General features: G+C 47.7%; 1 protein-coding gene across 3 annotated transcripts in view; it reads right to left on the reverse strand.

The window, feature by feature from the left end:
• PYGB (glycogen phosphorylase B) overlaps window positions 1-16,103 on the reverse strand; it is a 346,630-nt gene that overhangs the window by 205,851 nt on the left and 124,676 nt on the right. For all 3 annotated transcript variants that reach the window (XM_029594500.1, XM_029594502.1, XM_029594501.1), the window contains exon 5: window positions 45-176. In XM_029594500.1, coding sequence (XP_029450360.1) covers window positions 45-176 — 132 coding nt within the window. The remainder of the gene's footprint in view (window positions 1-44; window positions 177-16,103) is intronic.

Raw genomic sequence — 16,103 nt, forward strand, 5'->3', positions numbered from 1 at the left:
CTCTCTTCTTCCTCATTTCCCCAAGAACACGGGTATCTCTGCACCTGAGTATCGATCCACTTGGCCCCTTCGGGTGAGTGTTCCACTCGCCCATAAAAATGGACAGGCAGCATGAACTCGGGACGGGCTTTCTCCCAGGGATTGCCATAGCGCAGCCAGTCATCAGCTTCTTCTACCTGGAAAGAAAGAGAATATCAAATAAAGAAGACCAGACAGAATCTACAGAAGAATCTATTTAAAAAAAAAATGGAAAAAGTAAAAATATCACAGACAGCTGGAAAAATCATGGTAAGTCATGGAAACCATTAGAATGCTTCAAAACTCCATCTGAAATATTTTTAAACTTTGAAATAGGTGCTTGCATTTCTAGGATCATACAGTTAGTTTGCCATAAAACCAATGCAGCCAATAAAAATATAAAAATTTTGCTTATATTTCTTAAAAACAAAACATTGTCCATCAATGCAGACCTTACAAATGTGTAAATTCCAACCTGCTAAGTCTATAATGATGTTATCGGGGGGTAGGATGAGCCCTTGAAGTTTGTGGAGGTAAGTGATGTAGTCAGAAGGAGGAAGTAACCATCTTCTTATGAGGCTGTCACTCTCACAATATATTCTTTACAGACTGTGGTGTATTTCGTTCGACTGACATAAGCATTATCCAAAGTTGATTGCACACATGAGCTTTCAGGACACACAAGCCTCTTCTTCAGACATCACCTTTCCTCCAGGACCAATATAGCTATATTTACTTATTTATTTATTTATTTATACGGTTGTCTATACTGTTGCACAGAAAAATTCTCTCTCAACGGTTTACAATAAATTATATTAAAAGAAAGCAAATGTTGCTTACCTGTAACAGGTGTTCTCACAGGACAGCAGGATGTTAGTCCTCACATATGGGTGACATCATCAGGATGGAGCCCAATCACGGAAAACTTCTGTCAAAGTTTCCAGAACTTTGACTGGCCCCTACTGGGCATTCCCAGCATGGCACCAACCCTGCAGCCAGCAGGGGTCCCCCCTCAGTCTTATTTGATAGCTACAGGCAGTGCCGAAAAAATAAAACAACAAAACGTTATGAACCCAACACCGTGGGGCGGCGGGCGGGTTTCATGAGGACTAACATCCTGCTGTCCTGTGAGAACACCTGTTACAGGTAAGCAACATTTGCTTTCTCACAGGACAAGCAGGATGGTAGTCCTCACATATGGGTGAGTATCGAGCTGAGGATGTCCGAACATGCACCAAATGTACCCAACGGCGTGCAACAGGCACAACAACTGGGGTGGAATTTGGTAGAGGGCATCCTGAACCCCACCGGGCAGGCAGAAGGGTGTTGGTACGTCACGTTGGAAATAGGTTACGCAGGACAGATTGGACGAAGATGGAATCTTGTCTTCCGGCTTTGTCTAGGCAATAGTGGGCTGCGAAAGTGTGGAGAGAACTCCAGGTGGCAGCCCTGCAAATGTCAGGAAGCGGCACCGATCATAGGTGTGCTACTGAAGTCGCCATGGCCCTCACAGAGTGTGCTTTAACACGGTCTTGAAAAGGAATGCCTGCTTGCTGATAGCAAAAAGATATGCAGTCCACCAACCAGGAGGAGAGAGTCTGCTTACCCACAGGTTGCCCTAGTTTGTTGGGATGGAAAGAGACGAATAACTGAGTGCTCTTCCTGTGGGCAACTGTACGGTCTAGGTAGAACGCTAGAGCCCGTTTACAGTCAAGGGTATGCAGAGCCTGTTCCCCTGGGTTGGAGTGGGGCCTGGGAAAGAAGATAGGTAGTATGATGGATTGATTAATGTGAAACTCCGAAACTACCTTAGGCAAAAACTTAGGGTGAGTGCGGAGTACCGCCCAGTCCTGCAGGAGTTTAGTGTAAGGCGGATAGGTAACTAGGGCCTGTAACTCACTAACCCTGCGAGCTGAAATGATAGCCAAAAGGAAAATCACTTTCCATGTGAGATATTTCAGGTCACAGGAGTGAAGAGGTTCGAAGGGTGGTTTCATGAGCTGCCCGAGAACCAGATTAAGGTCCCAAGAAGGGGCTGGAGGATGTAAAGGTGGCTTGATATGGAGCAAGCCTTTAAGAAAACGTGTTAAGTGGGGGTTGTACCGATATAGGGACATTCCTGACACCTTTATGGAAAGCGGCTACCGCACTGACATGCATTCTGATGGAAGAGGTCTTTAGACCTGATTCCGACAAGTGCCAGAGATAGTCCAAAAACCTTGGGATTGGGCAGGAAAAGGGATTGCAAAGAACACCATGATGTGTACCTTTTTCATTTATAGGAATAAGATTTTCTTGTGGAAGGCTTTCGTGAAGCAATCAGGACACGAGAAACCGAATCTGAAAGGTTAAGTGGTTGAAGAATTAACCTTTCAACATCCATGCCGTCAGGGACAAGGCCTGAAGATTGGGATGGCGTCGTTCTGAGTGCTCAGAAGCGGGTGCGTTCCCAAGGGAATGTGCCTGCGGATGGGAAACCACACTTGGCGTGGCCAGTGAGGTGCTATCAGGATCATGGTTCCCTTGTCCTGATGGAGCTTCACGAGAGTCTTCGAGAGAAGAGGAAGTGGAGGGAATGCATAAAGCAGACCAGCTGCCCAGGAGAGGGAGAATGCATCTCTGGGCTGAAAGCGCTCGCTGCGAATGAGGGATCAGTAATTGTCCACCTTGTGGTTCTGAGGGGACGCATAGAGGTCTATTTGGGGCTGACCCCATTGCTAGAAGATGGAGTTCGCCATTGAGGGATTGAGAGACCACTCGTGCGGTTGGAAGACATGACTCAGTTTGTCTGCCAAGACATTGTGCACTCCCGGCAAGTAGGTGGCCCTGAGGTACATCGAGTGGGAGAGCGCTTCCGCCCAAATCTGTGCAGCTTCCTGACACAGAAGGAAGGAGCCTGTGCCTCCCTGCTTGTTGATGTACCACATGGCCACCTGGTTGTCCGTCTGAATCAGGATGACGTGATTTGATAGGCAATCCTGAAAAGCTCTGAGAGCATATTGCATCGCTCGAAGCTCCAGGAAATTTATCTGGTGTTTGGCTTCCTCTGGATACCAAAATCCTTGTGACTGCAGATCGTTCACATGAGCTCCCCAGCCAAGGTTGGAAGCGTCGGTGGTGAGAATGAGTTGAGGATCTGGCAGGTGAAAAGGCAGTCCCTGGAGGAGATTGTTCTGATCTTTCCACCAGGTGAGAGACAGACGGAGTGCGTCGGTGATGTGGACAATGGTTGACAGAGGCTGAGTCGCTTGAATCCATTGTGACCTCAGAGTCCAATGCATGACTCTCATGGCCAGGCGGGCCATTGGTGTGAGGTGGACTGAGGACGCCATGTGTCCGAGAAGGACAAGGAATTGTCGAGCTGTTGCTGTATACTGAGACTGCAACCGATGAGCGAGGGACACGAGGTTTTGCACTCGTTGTTGAGGTAGAAAGGTTTTTGCCTGTAAGGTGTCCAAGTCTGCCCCAATGAACGATAAGGTTTGAGATGGGACTAAATAGGATTTCTCGTAATTGACAAGAAATCCTAGAGAAATTAGAGTGTGTAGGGTCAAATCCAGGGACGATCAAGCGGCTTGCTGGGTTGGGGCCCTGATTAACCAGTCGTCTAGATAGGGGTAGACATGAACACCTTCTTTCCTGAGAAAGGCTGCGACAACCACAAGACATTTGGTAAAGACTCGTGGTGCCGATGCTAGGCCGAATGGAAGCACTCGGTATTGATAGTGCTTTGGGCCTACTAAAAACCTGAGATACTTGCGATGAGCTGGAGCTATCGCAATGTGGGTGTACGCATCCTGGAGGTCCAGAGAGCAGAGCCAGTCTCCTCTTTGTAGAAGAGGTAGAAACGAGCCCAAGGTTACCATCTTGAACTTTTCCCGCTGGAGGTACTTGTTGAGGGCACGTAGGTCCAGAATTGGACGAAGCCCAAAAAGTACCGGGAATAGAACCCTAGGCCTTGTTGTGAAAGAGGGATGGGTTCTATTGCTCTTAACTGGAGAAGAAGGGAAACCTCCTGCTCCAGAGGGACAGAGTGGTCGGTTACTCTCCACGCTTGTAGAGGTGGTGATTCCGGTGGAAGAGCAAGAAAGTTCAGGTGGTAACCCTGAGCAATGATTGCTAACACCCATTGGTCGGTTGTGATTGATTGCCACATGCCGTGAAAGTGGCACAATCGACCTCCCACTGGTATGGCTGGCAGAGGGATCAGGCTGCTGCTCTCCAAGGGAACGTCAAAAACCTGAAGCAGGGGAGCTGCTTGTGACTTTTGCTTCCGGGGCTGGCGGGGCTGAGATTTCTGATAAGGCCTCGTAACTCGGGACCTTGTTGGTGGAGGATAGTACTTCCTTGGGCGGAAGAATGACTTCTTAGAGTCCTTCTTGAAGGGCTGTCTAGAAGGGAAGTCAGAAGGTATCGATGAGAGCTGTTTGAGGGTCTCATGATGGTCCTTTAATTCAGCCACTATTTGCTGAATCTGTTCACCGAACAGATTATCTCCTACACATGGTAGGTCAGATAGCCTGTCTTGTACTTCTGGGCGAAGGTCAGAAGACTTGAGCCAGGCCCAGCGTCTTGCCGAAATGGCAGTTGCAGACACTGTAGTGGAGGTGTCGAAGATATCGTAAGCTGTTCTTATCTCATGCTTTCCTGCCTCAAACCCCTTGTTGACAAGGGTTTGAAGATGTTCTTGAAATTGGTCAGGCAGGGTTTCAGAGAAATCCTGTATTTGCTTGAAAATGACCCTGTTGTATTGGGTCATATACAGCTGGTAAGAAGCAATCCTGGAGATAAGCATGGCCCCTTGGAACACTCGACGACCAATATTGTCGAGGAACTTGTGTTCCTTGACTGGAGGGGTTGAGGAGTGTGGTTTCGTCCTTTTTGCTTTCTTTTGAGCCGATTCCACCACAACTGAGTGGTGGTCAAGCTGAGATTTTTGAAAGCCAAGGGCTGACTGTACCAGATAAGTAGTGTCAGCCTTTCTGTGTACTGGGGCAATGGATCCAGGGTTTTCCCAGTTCTTTTTAAGGAGGTCAAGAAGAACTTGATGAATGGGAATAGAAGTGATCACTTTAGGGGCATCCAGGAATTGGAGAAGCTCCATCATCTGGTGCCTATCATCTTGCTCCGTCTGAAGCTGGAAAGGGACCAATTTGGACATTTCCTTCACAAAATTAATGAAAGAGAGGTCCTCTGGAGGAGAACGCTTTCTACTTTCAGTAGGAGAGGGAGGTGAAGGTAAATCATCGGTGTCTGTGGAAGTATCATCACCCCAGGTGTCATAAGGATCAGTAGGCTGACCTGTAGGATGAGAAGGGGGTTGGATACCCGAAGGGCCCGGTTGAGGCTCCGAGAAAATCTAAGGAATCACCGGGGGCACTGTGGACGCCCTGGGGGGCATCGGTGCCGGCAACAAAGGCATCGATGACGCCGATGTGCGTATCGCTCTCGATGAATGAATCGGTGGCGAGGGATGACATGGTATCGATGGCTGAGGCAATACCCCCAAAGGAGGAATGCGAAACGGTGTTTCTCCTCCCGATGAAGCTGTCATCGGGGAGCGCACCGGGGCCATCGGAGACCCAGGAATTACCGGTGGAAGGGCAGTCATGAGCGCCTCCATCCAGGATAGCAGCGGTGCCAGCGCTGCTGGAATTGGGTCAGTGACCGATTCCACTCTCGGTGCCGGTGCCGGAGGGACCTGGAGTCGTTGCATCACCTTGTCGATGGCCTCCTGGACCAGCCGATCCAGTTCTTCCCGGAGACCTGGGGCAATCAGCTCCGGCTCCGTGACGGAAGAGGGAGGCTGAGGCACAGTCGGAGGGACCATCTTTACAGGCGGCATCTCGACTCCCAAACCCCGATCGGGTGAGGGTGGCCTCGATGTCCCAGTCACAGGAGTGGTCGGTGCCATTCCTAGACGGGGCTTCTTCGATGGTGGCTCGGACAGTGGCGAGGTCGATGATTTTGCTCCCTCGACGGTCCGAGACTTACGATGCCGATGGCGATGTTTCTCCCTTCGATCCCCTCAATCTTGAGGGGGAGAAACGGGAGTCAATGGCCATGAAGACGTCGATGGCGGGCGGTCACCGGACTGTTGTCGATGGTGGTGCGACTTCGACGGTGCCGGTTCCAATGACGTCGATGCGATGGACAGCGTCGGGGTGTGAGCACGGAAAAGGAGTCCCATCTTCTCCATTCTGGCTTTGCGACCTTTTGGTGTCATGAGGGCACATTTGGTGCAAGTCAGAACATCATGCTCACGGCCTAAACACATTACACAGACTCTATGAGGGTCTGTGATAGACATGGTGAAAAACTTACCGGAGTACCGCGGCCTGAGAAAAGTTAGAGGAGGGACCCCTGTGGGGCAAAATAATTTTAAATAAGTCCGTGAGGAAAATTCCTGTCAGGAATGTGTTCAGAGCTCCTAAACCGCGAGGCTACTGCTGCGTGGAAAAAAGAAGACTGAGGGGGGAGCCCTGCTGGCTGCAGGGTTGGTGCCATGCTGGGCATGCCCAGTAGGGGCCAGTCAAAGTTCTGGAAACTTTGACAGAAGTTTTCCGTGATTGGGCTCCATCCTGATGATGTCACCCATATGTGAAGACTACCATCCTGCTTGTCCTGTGAGAAAAATAGATAAAATACATACTGGCCGATTCAGTAAAGTCCGCGGGAGAGCGGGCGAACGCCCACTCTCCCGGCGCGTGCACAGGCCACTCTCCTGTGCGCGCGATTCGATATTTAAATGAGGCCCAGCAGTAGAAACGGGCAAAAGGAGGCGCTAGGGACACTAGCGCATCCCTAGCACCTCCTTTTGGCCCAGAGCGGTGGCTGTCAGCAGGTTTGACAGCCGACGCTCAATTTTGCCGGCGTCGGTTCTCGAGCCCACTGACAGCCATGGACTCGGAAACCGGACGCCGGCAAAATTGAGCATCCGGTTTTCGACCCGACAGTCGTGGGCTGACTTCAATGTTTTTTTTTTCGTTTTTTTTTTTACTCTTCGGGACCTCCGACTTAATATCACCATGATATTAAGTCGGAGGGTGCACAGAAAAGCAGTTTTTACTGCTTTTCTGTGCATTTTCCTGGTGCCCGAAGAAATTAGCGCCTACCTTTGGCTGCACATTTTGTTTTCTGAATCGCGCTGGAATACCTAATAGGGCCATCAACGTGCATTTGCATGTTGAGGGCGCTATTAGGTTTGGCGAGTTGGACGCGCGTTTTCAGCCCCTTACTGAATAAGGGGTAAGGGAAAACGCGCGTCCAATGGCGGGTTAACAGTGCGCTCCGTCGGAGCGCACTGTACTGTATCGGCCTGATAATGTTCACAAAATTATCCAAATTTACATTATCAAAAGCAAGATAACTAGAACTAACTAAAAACTCCATTAATTATTTCAAAAGATAACAATAGAAATCATGAAAGAATATAGGATTCCGCTTGCAGCTAATTGTCAATCAAATATGGCTGTTGGAAAAACCATGTTTTTAACTCTTTCCTAAACCTTTTCTTATCGGATTGAAGTCTCAATTCTGGTGGCATTTGATTCCAGAGTTTCGGTCCTGCTATTGAAATAGAGCGATCTCTCACTTCGCTTAAGTGGGCGAATCTTATTGTGGGTACTGACAGGAGGCCTTTATTGGCCGACCTTAAGTCACGTTGTGGTACATGCAGTCTAATTGCGGTATTTATGGCCCGCTCTCAGGACTGGTCTATTACAGACCCTTCAAAATGATAGTAAGTTAAGGGGGGGTTACAGAATTCATCCTTTTCCTTACCAATAAGAAAAAAATGCTTCCTACTAGCATAGTCCACTTATAAAATCTGTACTACAGCAATAGAGAAGGGGAGGAACAGCTTATATAAATATCCCATGATACCTTCTTTTTTCACAAATATATTAAGTTAGTCCAATAAATAGTTATCACTTTATATTATTTTTTTATTTGCTAACTTTTTCTCAGCATAACTCAAAAATGTCTTTCATCCTGTTTAGTTTCGCTTTTACAGAGATTACAGTCATTAATGTATTCCCTAAAATTTGCTTAGATAAGTAGACATTATTACCAAGGCCTCAATTAATATTATGACATAGGTTGTTATGCAATACAGATTCCACTTGATTGGCAAACAAGAGGTTAGATAACGGGCTGCCCATACGGCACAGTGTTATAGTCATTATCCAAGCTGGCAGGTATTTTTTAATGTGCATATGAATTGCAAGTACTAAAATGCACTCTGTGGTAATTAAAAAAAAAAAAACGAACAAAAAAGAACAAAACACTAGCATATGAGAATTTTCCCAACTAATATACACTTCAAGCATATGGGCTGGATGTATCCAAACCTCTACCTGTGCAATAATTAAAGGAGAATTATTGCACAGGATACTGAAGTGCTAATGCTTTTGCTACTTAAATATCTTTGCAACATATTTGTTTTCAATAATTATTTTTCTTTTGTTGTTTCTGCCATGACTCTTAGCTCTGCTTCCTGTACCTAAAATTTCTTTAAAAAAAAAATAGTTCTCTAGCACAATTCATGATGAAAAATGCTGCTTTCACAAGAGATCCTTGAGCGGGATTTCACAAAGACAGCCTATAGAATACTGAGAGGAAGGCAAAACCACATTTCCTGGGATTAATAATTAGATGTTGCGACATGATAGAAGATGTGAGTAACCTGAGTTACTCACACCCTTTTCCAGCAATATGTTATATGAGATGAAGCCAAGTGGCAATCAAGATGAGGATGGGTGTGAAGGTTATTCTAGCTTCCTAAAGTAGTATGATGCTATTATTTATGGCATGACTACTGAGGCTTTAGGTTCTTTATTTTCAGTATGGCTATGAACAACCACAGGAGGCAAAAAGAGTACAAACATGTCAAGAAATCTTCAGTCTGTAGCCAATTTGGAATCTCAGGCATGTCCTGGACACTGTCAGGTCAATACTCTAAGGCCGCGGTAGAAAGAGTGCGGCATTGCCAGGCGCACCCTCGTTCCCCGCACGCACAGTTCTCTTCACCTAGGGCTCGATACTCTCTTCTAATTGCATGCAAATGCATGCCGCGTCTGTGAAGCGTTAGGGAAGGGTTAGGCCCGCGCAACCCATTTTACTGTATAGGCGCTTAATACAACGCCTATATAGTAACCTGGGTGCGCTGGTACCTGTCATTTCAAATGTCATTTCAACTGACAATTGAAATGACAGGCACCAGGAAGTGTAAAAAACCAAAAACCAAAAATATGTATAAAAACCTGTCACTTTCTGAATCCCCCAGGCGTGCGGTCATCCAGGCGGCGGCGGGAGCTGGCGGGCGCGCGTTGGGTCCAGGCGGCGGCGGGCGTCTGTTCATCCGGGTGGCGGCAGCAGCGGTGGGAGCCGGCGGGCAGATGGGCACGCGTTCGAACAAGGCGGCGGTGTGGGCCGGCGGGCGGGTGGGCGCGTGTTGAATCCAGGCCGCGGGCGGGTGGGCGCGCATTCGCCTGTGCGACCCGTGCGATTTCGGCGCTCAAGGCAGTCACATGCCGTGACGTCAGGCGTCGTGACGTCACGCCTTGAGCGCCGAAATCACACGGGTCGCACAGGCGCGCATTCATCCAGGCAGAGGGAGCCGGCGGCGAAAGCGGCCTCCGGCAGCCCCCGCCAGCAGTGAATGAATGCACGCCTGTGCGACCCGTGCGATTTCGGCGCTCAAGGCAGTCACATGCCGTGACGTCGGGCGTCGTGATGTCACGCCTTGAGCGCCGAAATCGCAGGGGTCGCACAGGCGCGCATTCATTCATTGCCGGCGGGGGCTGCCGGAGGCTGCTTTCGCCGCCGGCTCCCTCCGCCTGGATGAATGCGCGCCCACCTGCCCACGGCCTGGATCAAACACGCGCCCACCCGCCTGCCGGCCCACACCGCCGCCTTGTTTGAACGCACGCCCGCCGGCTCCCGCCGCCGCCGCCGCCCAGATGAACGGGACCCAACGCGCGCCCGCCGGCCGCCTGAAACCAACGTGCGCCCACTCGCCCCCCGCCGCCTGAAACCAACGTGCGCCCACTCACCCCCCGCCGCTGCCTGGATGAACGGGACCCAAAGTGCGCCCACTCGCCCCCCGCCGCCGCCTGGATGAACGGGACCCATCGCGCGCCCACCCGCCCGCCTGAAACCAACGTGCGACTCGCCCCCTGCCGCCGCCGCTGCCTGGATGAACGGGACCCAACGTGCGCCCACTCGCCCCCCGCCGCCGCCTGGATGAACGCACGGAATTCGGAAAGTGACAGGAAAGTGACAGGTATTTATACATATTTTTGTTTTTTTACACTTTACGCTGCAAATATATATATATAGAGGTCGTCCATGGTACATTCCGCTATGTAGCTGTTCGAACACCACACTAACACCTAGTAGAGGGTAGGCGGTAAACTCGCACGTTAAGGCCGCGGCAAAATAGCGGGTTACTAAGGAGATAATCTGAGCGCATGTCACAGTATCGGAGGGGAATAGCTAATTCCTTCATTATACAGCTAATTCGTTCATTTACATATCATATACATGCTGCGTGCGGAAAGGGTTATGCGTCTGTTTTAAGAAGCGCTAAGGACGCGTGAAACTGGAGACTGTATCGCTGGATCGCCTTACGCGTCCGAATTGTGCGCTCCCAGCACGTTACAGATGGGAAATCTTCAACCGCACGTTACAGTATCGACCAGACACTAACCTGCCTCAGCATATAGCTTCCAATCAAGAACTGATCAATCGCCAGAGAACCTGGACATGTGCCATGTCATAACAGTAATCTGTAAAATGGCCAATAATTATCAGATATTCCAAAGTCATTCCTGCTAAAATAGGATTTTCAGGAGTGCTTCACTTCTTTATCACCAAGTTCAACATTTCCAATGCAGAACTGGTTTCCTTGTACAGGACAACAAAAATATACTCTTGCTACAGCTTAAGAAATGTAATTTGGTGCTCTGCTACAATGGCTCTATTTTGTGTATGAAATCCATTTCAATTGCTTAGTGGAATCTTGGCTTTCAGCTCCTTTAAACAATGAACATATTCATGCCTACGAATACTGTACCTGTCTTCACTTGATAATGCACATTCCAAACATCTTATATGTACTAAAAAGACTCTAGCTTGGTTGTTATCACTCAATAAAGAGATCTTGGAGTCATAATGGCTAATATTCTAAAACAGTGCCTCAATATGCAGCAGAAGTTAAAAAGGCTAATAGAATGCTAGGAATTATTAAGACAAGTTTTGCAAACAAAACAGAAAACATCACGATGTTATTATACTGTAATCCCTTTAAATAACCCCACCTGGTCGGGGCACATAAAATGTAAGAGGTGCCTGGTGCCAGTTTAGGAACTGAGCTCCAGCCTCTCGGTGGGGCTCAAGAATAAATAAAAGGTCAAGTAGGAGGTGTAATGGACAGAGCCCAGAGGCAAAGGTAATACTTTGCCAACCCAGAAAAAAGAAAAGGAAATCTTTTCATGCCACAATTATATTTCACCCTGTGACCCTCTTCTGACTGCTTCCCTTCTCATTCAACCTTGATACCTATCCATGTACTAAATCCACACCCTTGAATAAAGTAGGGACTCACACCAGAACTTATGATCAAACAAGCAAACTTTTATTTATGGAGTTGGCCAGAGCAGAACTATTAAAAGGCACTGATGAAATCAGGGCTCACGGGTGTCCAGTGTCAAAGCTGTGGCAAAAGCAGCATGCCAAGATACATCACACAAATGGTTTTACTATCCATTTCATACTTCTTCCCTTGTGTTAGGAAAAGGTCCTTCCAACTCTCGGTCCCACACAATACTATCCTGAGTCATATCACTCCCTTTACATTAACTCTTTCCTCCAAGAGACTATGATATGTGAAGTCTTCTCAATAACCACATCAGATTCAGTTACATAAGTACTCACTCATTAGACACAGTGTAACGCTCCTCGTCTCCCTAGGAGTACTCTGTATTCTTCCCATACTGCTTCAAACTTTTTTTCCAGGCAATAGCAAGAGATTTCCCCAGTGTCCCAAGCTCTCGCCCTTCCGAAACCTTTCCACTTCAAGGTTTTCCATTAACTGTGGGATTTTATGTCTCTTCTCCACCCTCAGGAGCCAAGTTGGGTCCTCTGACTATGTCTCCTTGGAGACAAACACCTGTCCAGCTTTAGGCCTTTCCCCTTGAACAAGAAAGCTTCTGCAGAGTCCCTTCCCTTATGGAGAGGGCCCCCAGGTGCCCCACTCTCCTGTTGGGCTCTACTCAACTCCCAACACCTGCCAAACTTTGAATACAGGCTTTTATACTCTGAAATCACTCCCTCTACGGGATCTTTACCCAAATCCCTTAAAGAGCATACCCTTGGTAGAAATCCAGAAAACATTCCCTCTATAACTTTCCTATTAGTTAACATGCACCACATTCTTTTCAGATGGGAAGATTAAAGGGCAATTCAGTCTTTTTCTACCATCATGTGTCTATCTTTTGTCATATGCTTTGCCATCTAGTGGCTGTTCAAGGCAATTATTTTATCAACACTATCCATAATGATTAACTTTCCTCATCTACCTTCTGGAACCATTCAGATTGTGAAAACAGTAAGGGGTCTCCCCACCTAGACTCCTTCCACGGCTATACTCACATGACCTAGTGTCCTATGTGGGGGGCTGTTGCAATACAAATTCAGAGTATGCCCACATTTTGAAAACTCTGTGCAGTTCCAGTCACCCCTCTCAAAAGGGACAGTATATACCTTCAAAATTTGCAAAGAAGAGCAACAAAAATGATCAGGGGAATGGAACAACTTCCATAAAAAGGAAAGACTATGCCATTTAGGACACTTCAGTCTGGAAAAGAAATGACTGAGAGGATATATGACAGAAGTATTTGCAATCATGAAAAATGTGAAGACGAAGAAAAGGTGGGGATCTCCACTAGAACTGGGTCCTAGTTAGGACCTGTAAGGATATAGGATTTGGAGTAATTAGAATAAACCAGTTTACTACAGCACCAGTTCTGATGATGCTGCAGTGATGGGCAGGTGGGGTCTGAAACAACGTGGGATTTTTATTTAGATTTGAAGAGAGGATCATTTCCCTTGGTAATCCAATCCTGTTTGGCTGGGTTTCACACACCTCGTTAAATAGGATTGAGAGTGAGACAACACACATCTGGTGTACACCATGTGCTGGTGACTGTGTCTCAATGTTTTTGGATTCTGAATTGGTTTTGGCTTTATTCAGACTTTTCTGGTTCCTCTATCACTGCTCAGGGTGCTTAAGGAACCATCCCATCCTGGGAAAGATTATCGTAACCCTTATCCTGTGTTTAGTCCCAAGAGCACACAATCGCATTTTGGTCATTCCATATCAAGTGGACCATGCTCAACCTCCTCTAAATCGAAGAAGGTTTTGCACAGATGCTCTCTAGGGCAGTGGTTCTCAACCTTTTTCTCATCGTGACACACCTGACAGACCATGCTCACGTGTATGACACACTGCTCATTACAATTCACAGCAGAAATAAAAAATAAATGTCCAGTATTATTTTTATTGTTAAGAATGACACAAGGGGAAGACAAGTACTCTGTCTGAACAGAAACTGCATGAATAGTAAACCTCCCATACTTCTAGCACTCAAACAATAGCCATCTTACCTAAGAAAAGGCAACACTGAAAATATTACACTAGTGTTGCGTCGGAGGTAGACCCCTGGGCCAAGGTGGGATTGATGCAACCCGTAGGTAAGGACCTACAGGTCCCCACCGTCAGCAGGTGGAGTGGGCTGAAGATAGAGGCCATTGGAGCTTCACCTATACCAACCCTCGTTCCCCGTGGGTTGAGCCTTTGGGTGCCGGAGCCGGCAGGACTTAGGTGGGCCTCGAATTTGGTTTGTGAAGAGAGGTGGTTTGTGAAGAGAGGTGGTTCAGCCCAGAGACAGCAGTCGATAGGTGGCATAGTCCTACCCTGGACTGGATTTGGTACAGGAACTCAGGCGCCAATGGAACGTAAGGAAATTGGAGGCGCACAAGCAAAGAAAGGCCGGAGCCTTGTAAGTCCACTTCCAGGGAATAGGCAAGAGGAGGCGTCACTAACAGGCTGGGATCAGGGCCAGCAGCAAACGGAGGTCGTGGCAAGCAATGTAGAATTCTGGACACGGAGAAGTCTATGGCGTAGTCAATCAAAGCAATGGTCAGGGCACGGAGAAGGCAAGCGTAGTCAAGCGTAGCAGAGGTCCGGGGGCTGGAGATAAACTGAAGAGTAGTCAGGCGTAGCAGAGGTCCGGAGCTGTAGATAGGCTGAGGAGTAGTCGGGCGTAGCAGAGGTCCAGGGCTGGAGATAGGCTGAAGATTATTCAGGCGAAGCAGAGTTGAAATCCAGGGAGTCAGTCCAACACATAGACGAGGCAGGAATGAGGAAGATAGGAACAGGGAACCACAGGAATCAGGAAACACAAAGTAGAGAGGATTCTCTATTAGCAACGAGTACTCGGAGTACGAGGAGACCTGTTGCAAAGGCAACGCTATGGAGCGAGGCCTGAGCTTATATACACTGAAGAGTCTGACATAAACATCCCACTGTGGACCCTTTAAAAGGATTAGCGATGCGCGCGCGCCTAGGGAGGAGCGTCTCTCTGTGGGCCACGTGGAGAGGCTCGACAAGCAAGGACATCTTGGCTGGCAACACTGGGGGATCATGGCAGAGCCAGAGGCACCGGAGGCAACCCAAGGTCAGAACTGGCAGCCCACCGCCACCAGTGAAGAGGAACCAGGAGCTGGAGTCCATGAAAGAAGGTGAGAGGGCTGTGCCGCAGTTCTGCCGCAGGCGGCACGCATAACAACTAGACCTTAAAACTCCAATACCCCTCCTATTAGGAAAATAGACTAAGCCAGGCTGCTACAGAGCCCTACACAGAAACTACACGCCAGCAGAATACCTCACCTCAATCATATGTGCAGACCCTCACCTAACAAAGAATAAAGAGACTATAACGCATAAATGGAAACATGCAGACAAAAACTGAACTGGAAACAGCAACGAGCCAGAGACTGTATGCAGTGTAACGAAAAAGAGAAACTTCACCAGTCCTCAAAACAAATCAAGAAATATAAAATCAATAGCAGTAAAACCATACTAATAAAAAGAACATATTTCAAATAGCTGATGAATGGAATATCCAATAATTATAAAGTCATATCAAAAATTTTTAGATACCAATAAAATACTTCAAAATAGCAGGCACGGAGACTCAATAATGAAAAATAATAAGGATAAAAAAAATACTTTGCTCTGCATACTTGGGAACATTTGATATTCAGGTGCCCTGAGATTGTTTTGAATACTCAGGAGGAGGGATGGTTTGCTTGCAACTTTCTCCTCTCTCTGTCACACACAAGCTCTCTCTCTCACACTGGCTCTCAATCTCACACACATATACACATGCTCTCTCTCACTTACATAAGCTCTCAATCACACATTTACACACATGCTGTCTGTTTTTTCACACTTACACACACATAGGCTTTCAATCACACACTTACATACATGTCTCTTTCTCTCACACACATACTCATTCACACAGTTACACATATGCTTTCTCTTTCTCTCACTTTCACACGGGCTCTCAATCACATACTCACATGCTCTCTCACCTACACTGGCTCTCGGTCACACACAGACACACATGCTCTCTCTCTCTCTCTCTCTTACTTATTCACGCAGGCTCTTAATCTCTCTCACTTACACATACAGGATCTCAATCATACACTTACATTCATGCTATCTCTCTCATACACAAAGGATCTCAAGCACACATAGGCTCTCAATCACACACACACATACTCTCACACAAACAGGTTTTCAATCACACACACAATCACTTACTTACATACATGCTGTCTCTCACACACATACAAACACACACACACACAGGATCTCAAACACATATGCTTGCTCACTCGCTCACTCTCTCTCCCCTCCCACCGAACTAGCGACAGCAGCAGCCTCCTCCACTTTCAGCCTTAGCAGCAGCAGCAGCAGCCTCCTCCAATTCCAGTCCTCGCAGCCTCGAGAA

Source organism: Rhinatrema bivittatum, chromosome 3, assembly GCF_901001135.1.
Source record: "Rhinatrema bivittatum chromosome 3, aRhiBiv1.1, whole genome shotgun sequence".
Taxonomy (NCBI): Eukaryota; Metazoa; Chordata; class Amphibia; order Gymnophiona; family Rhinatrematidae; genus Rhinatrema; species Rhinatrema bivittatum.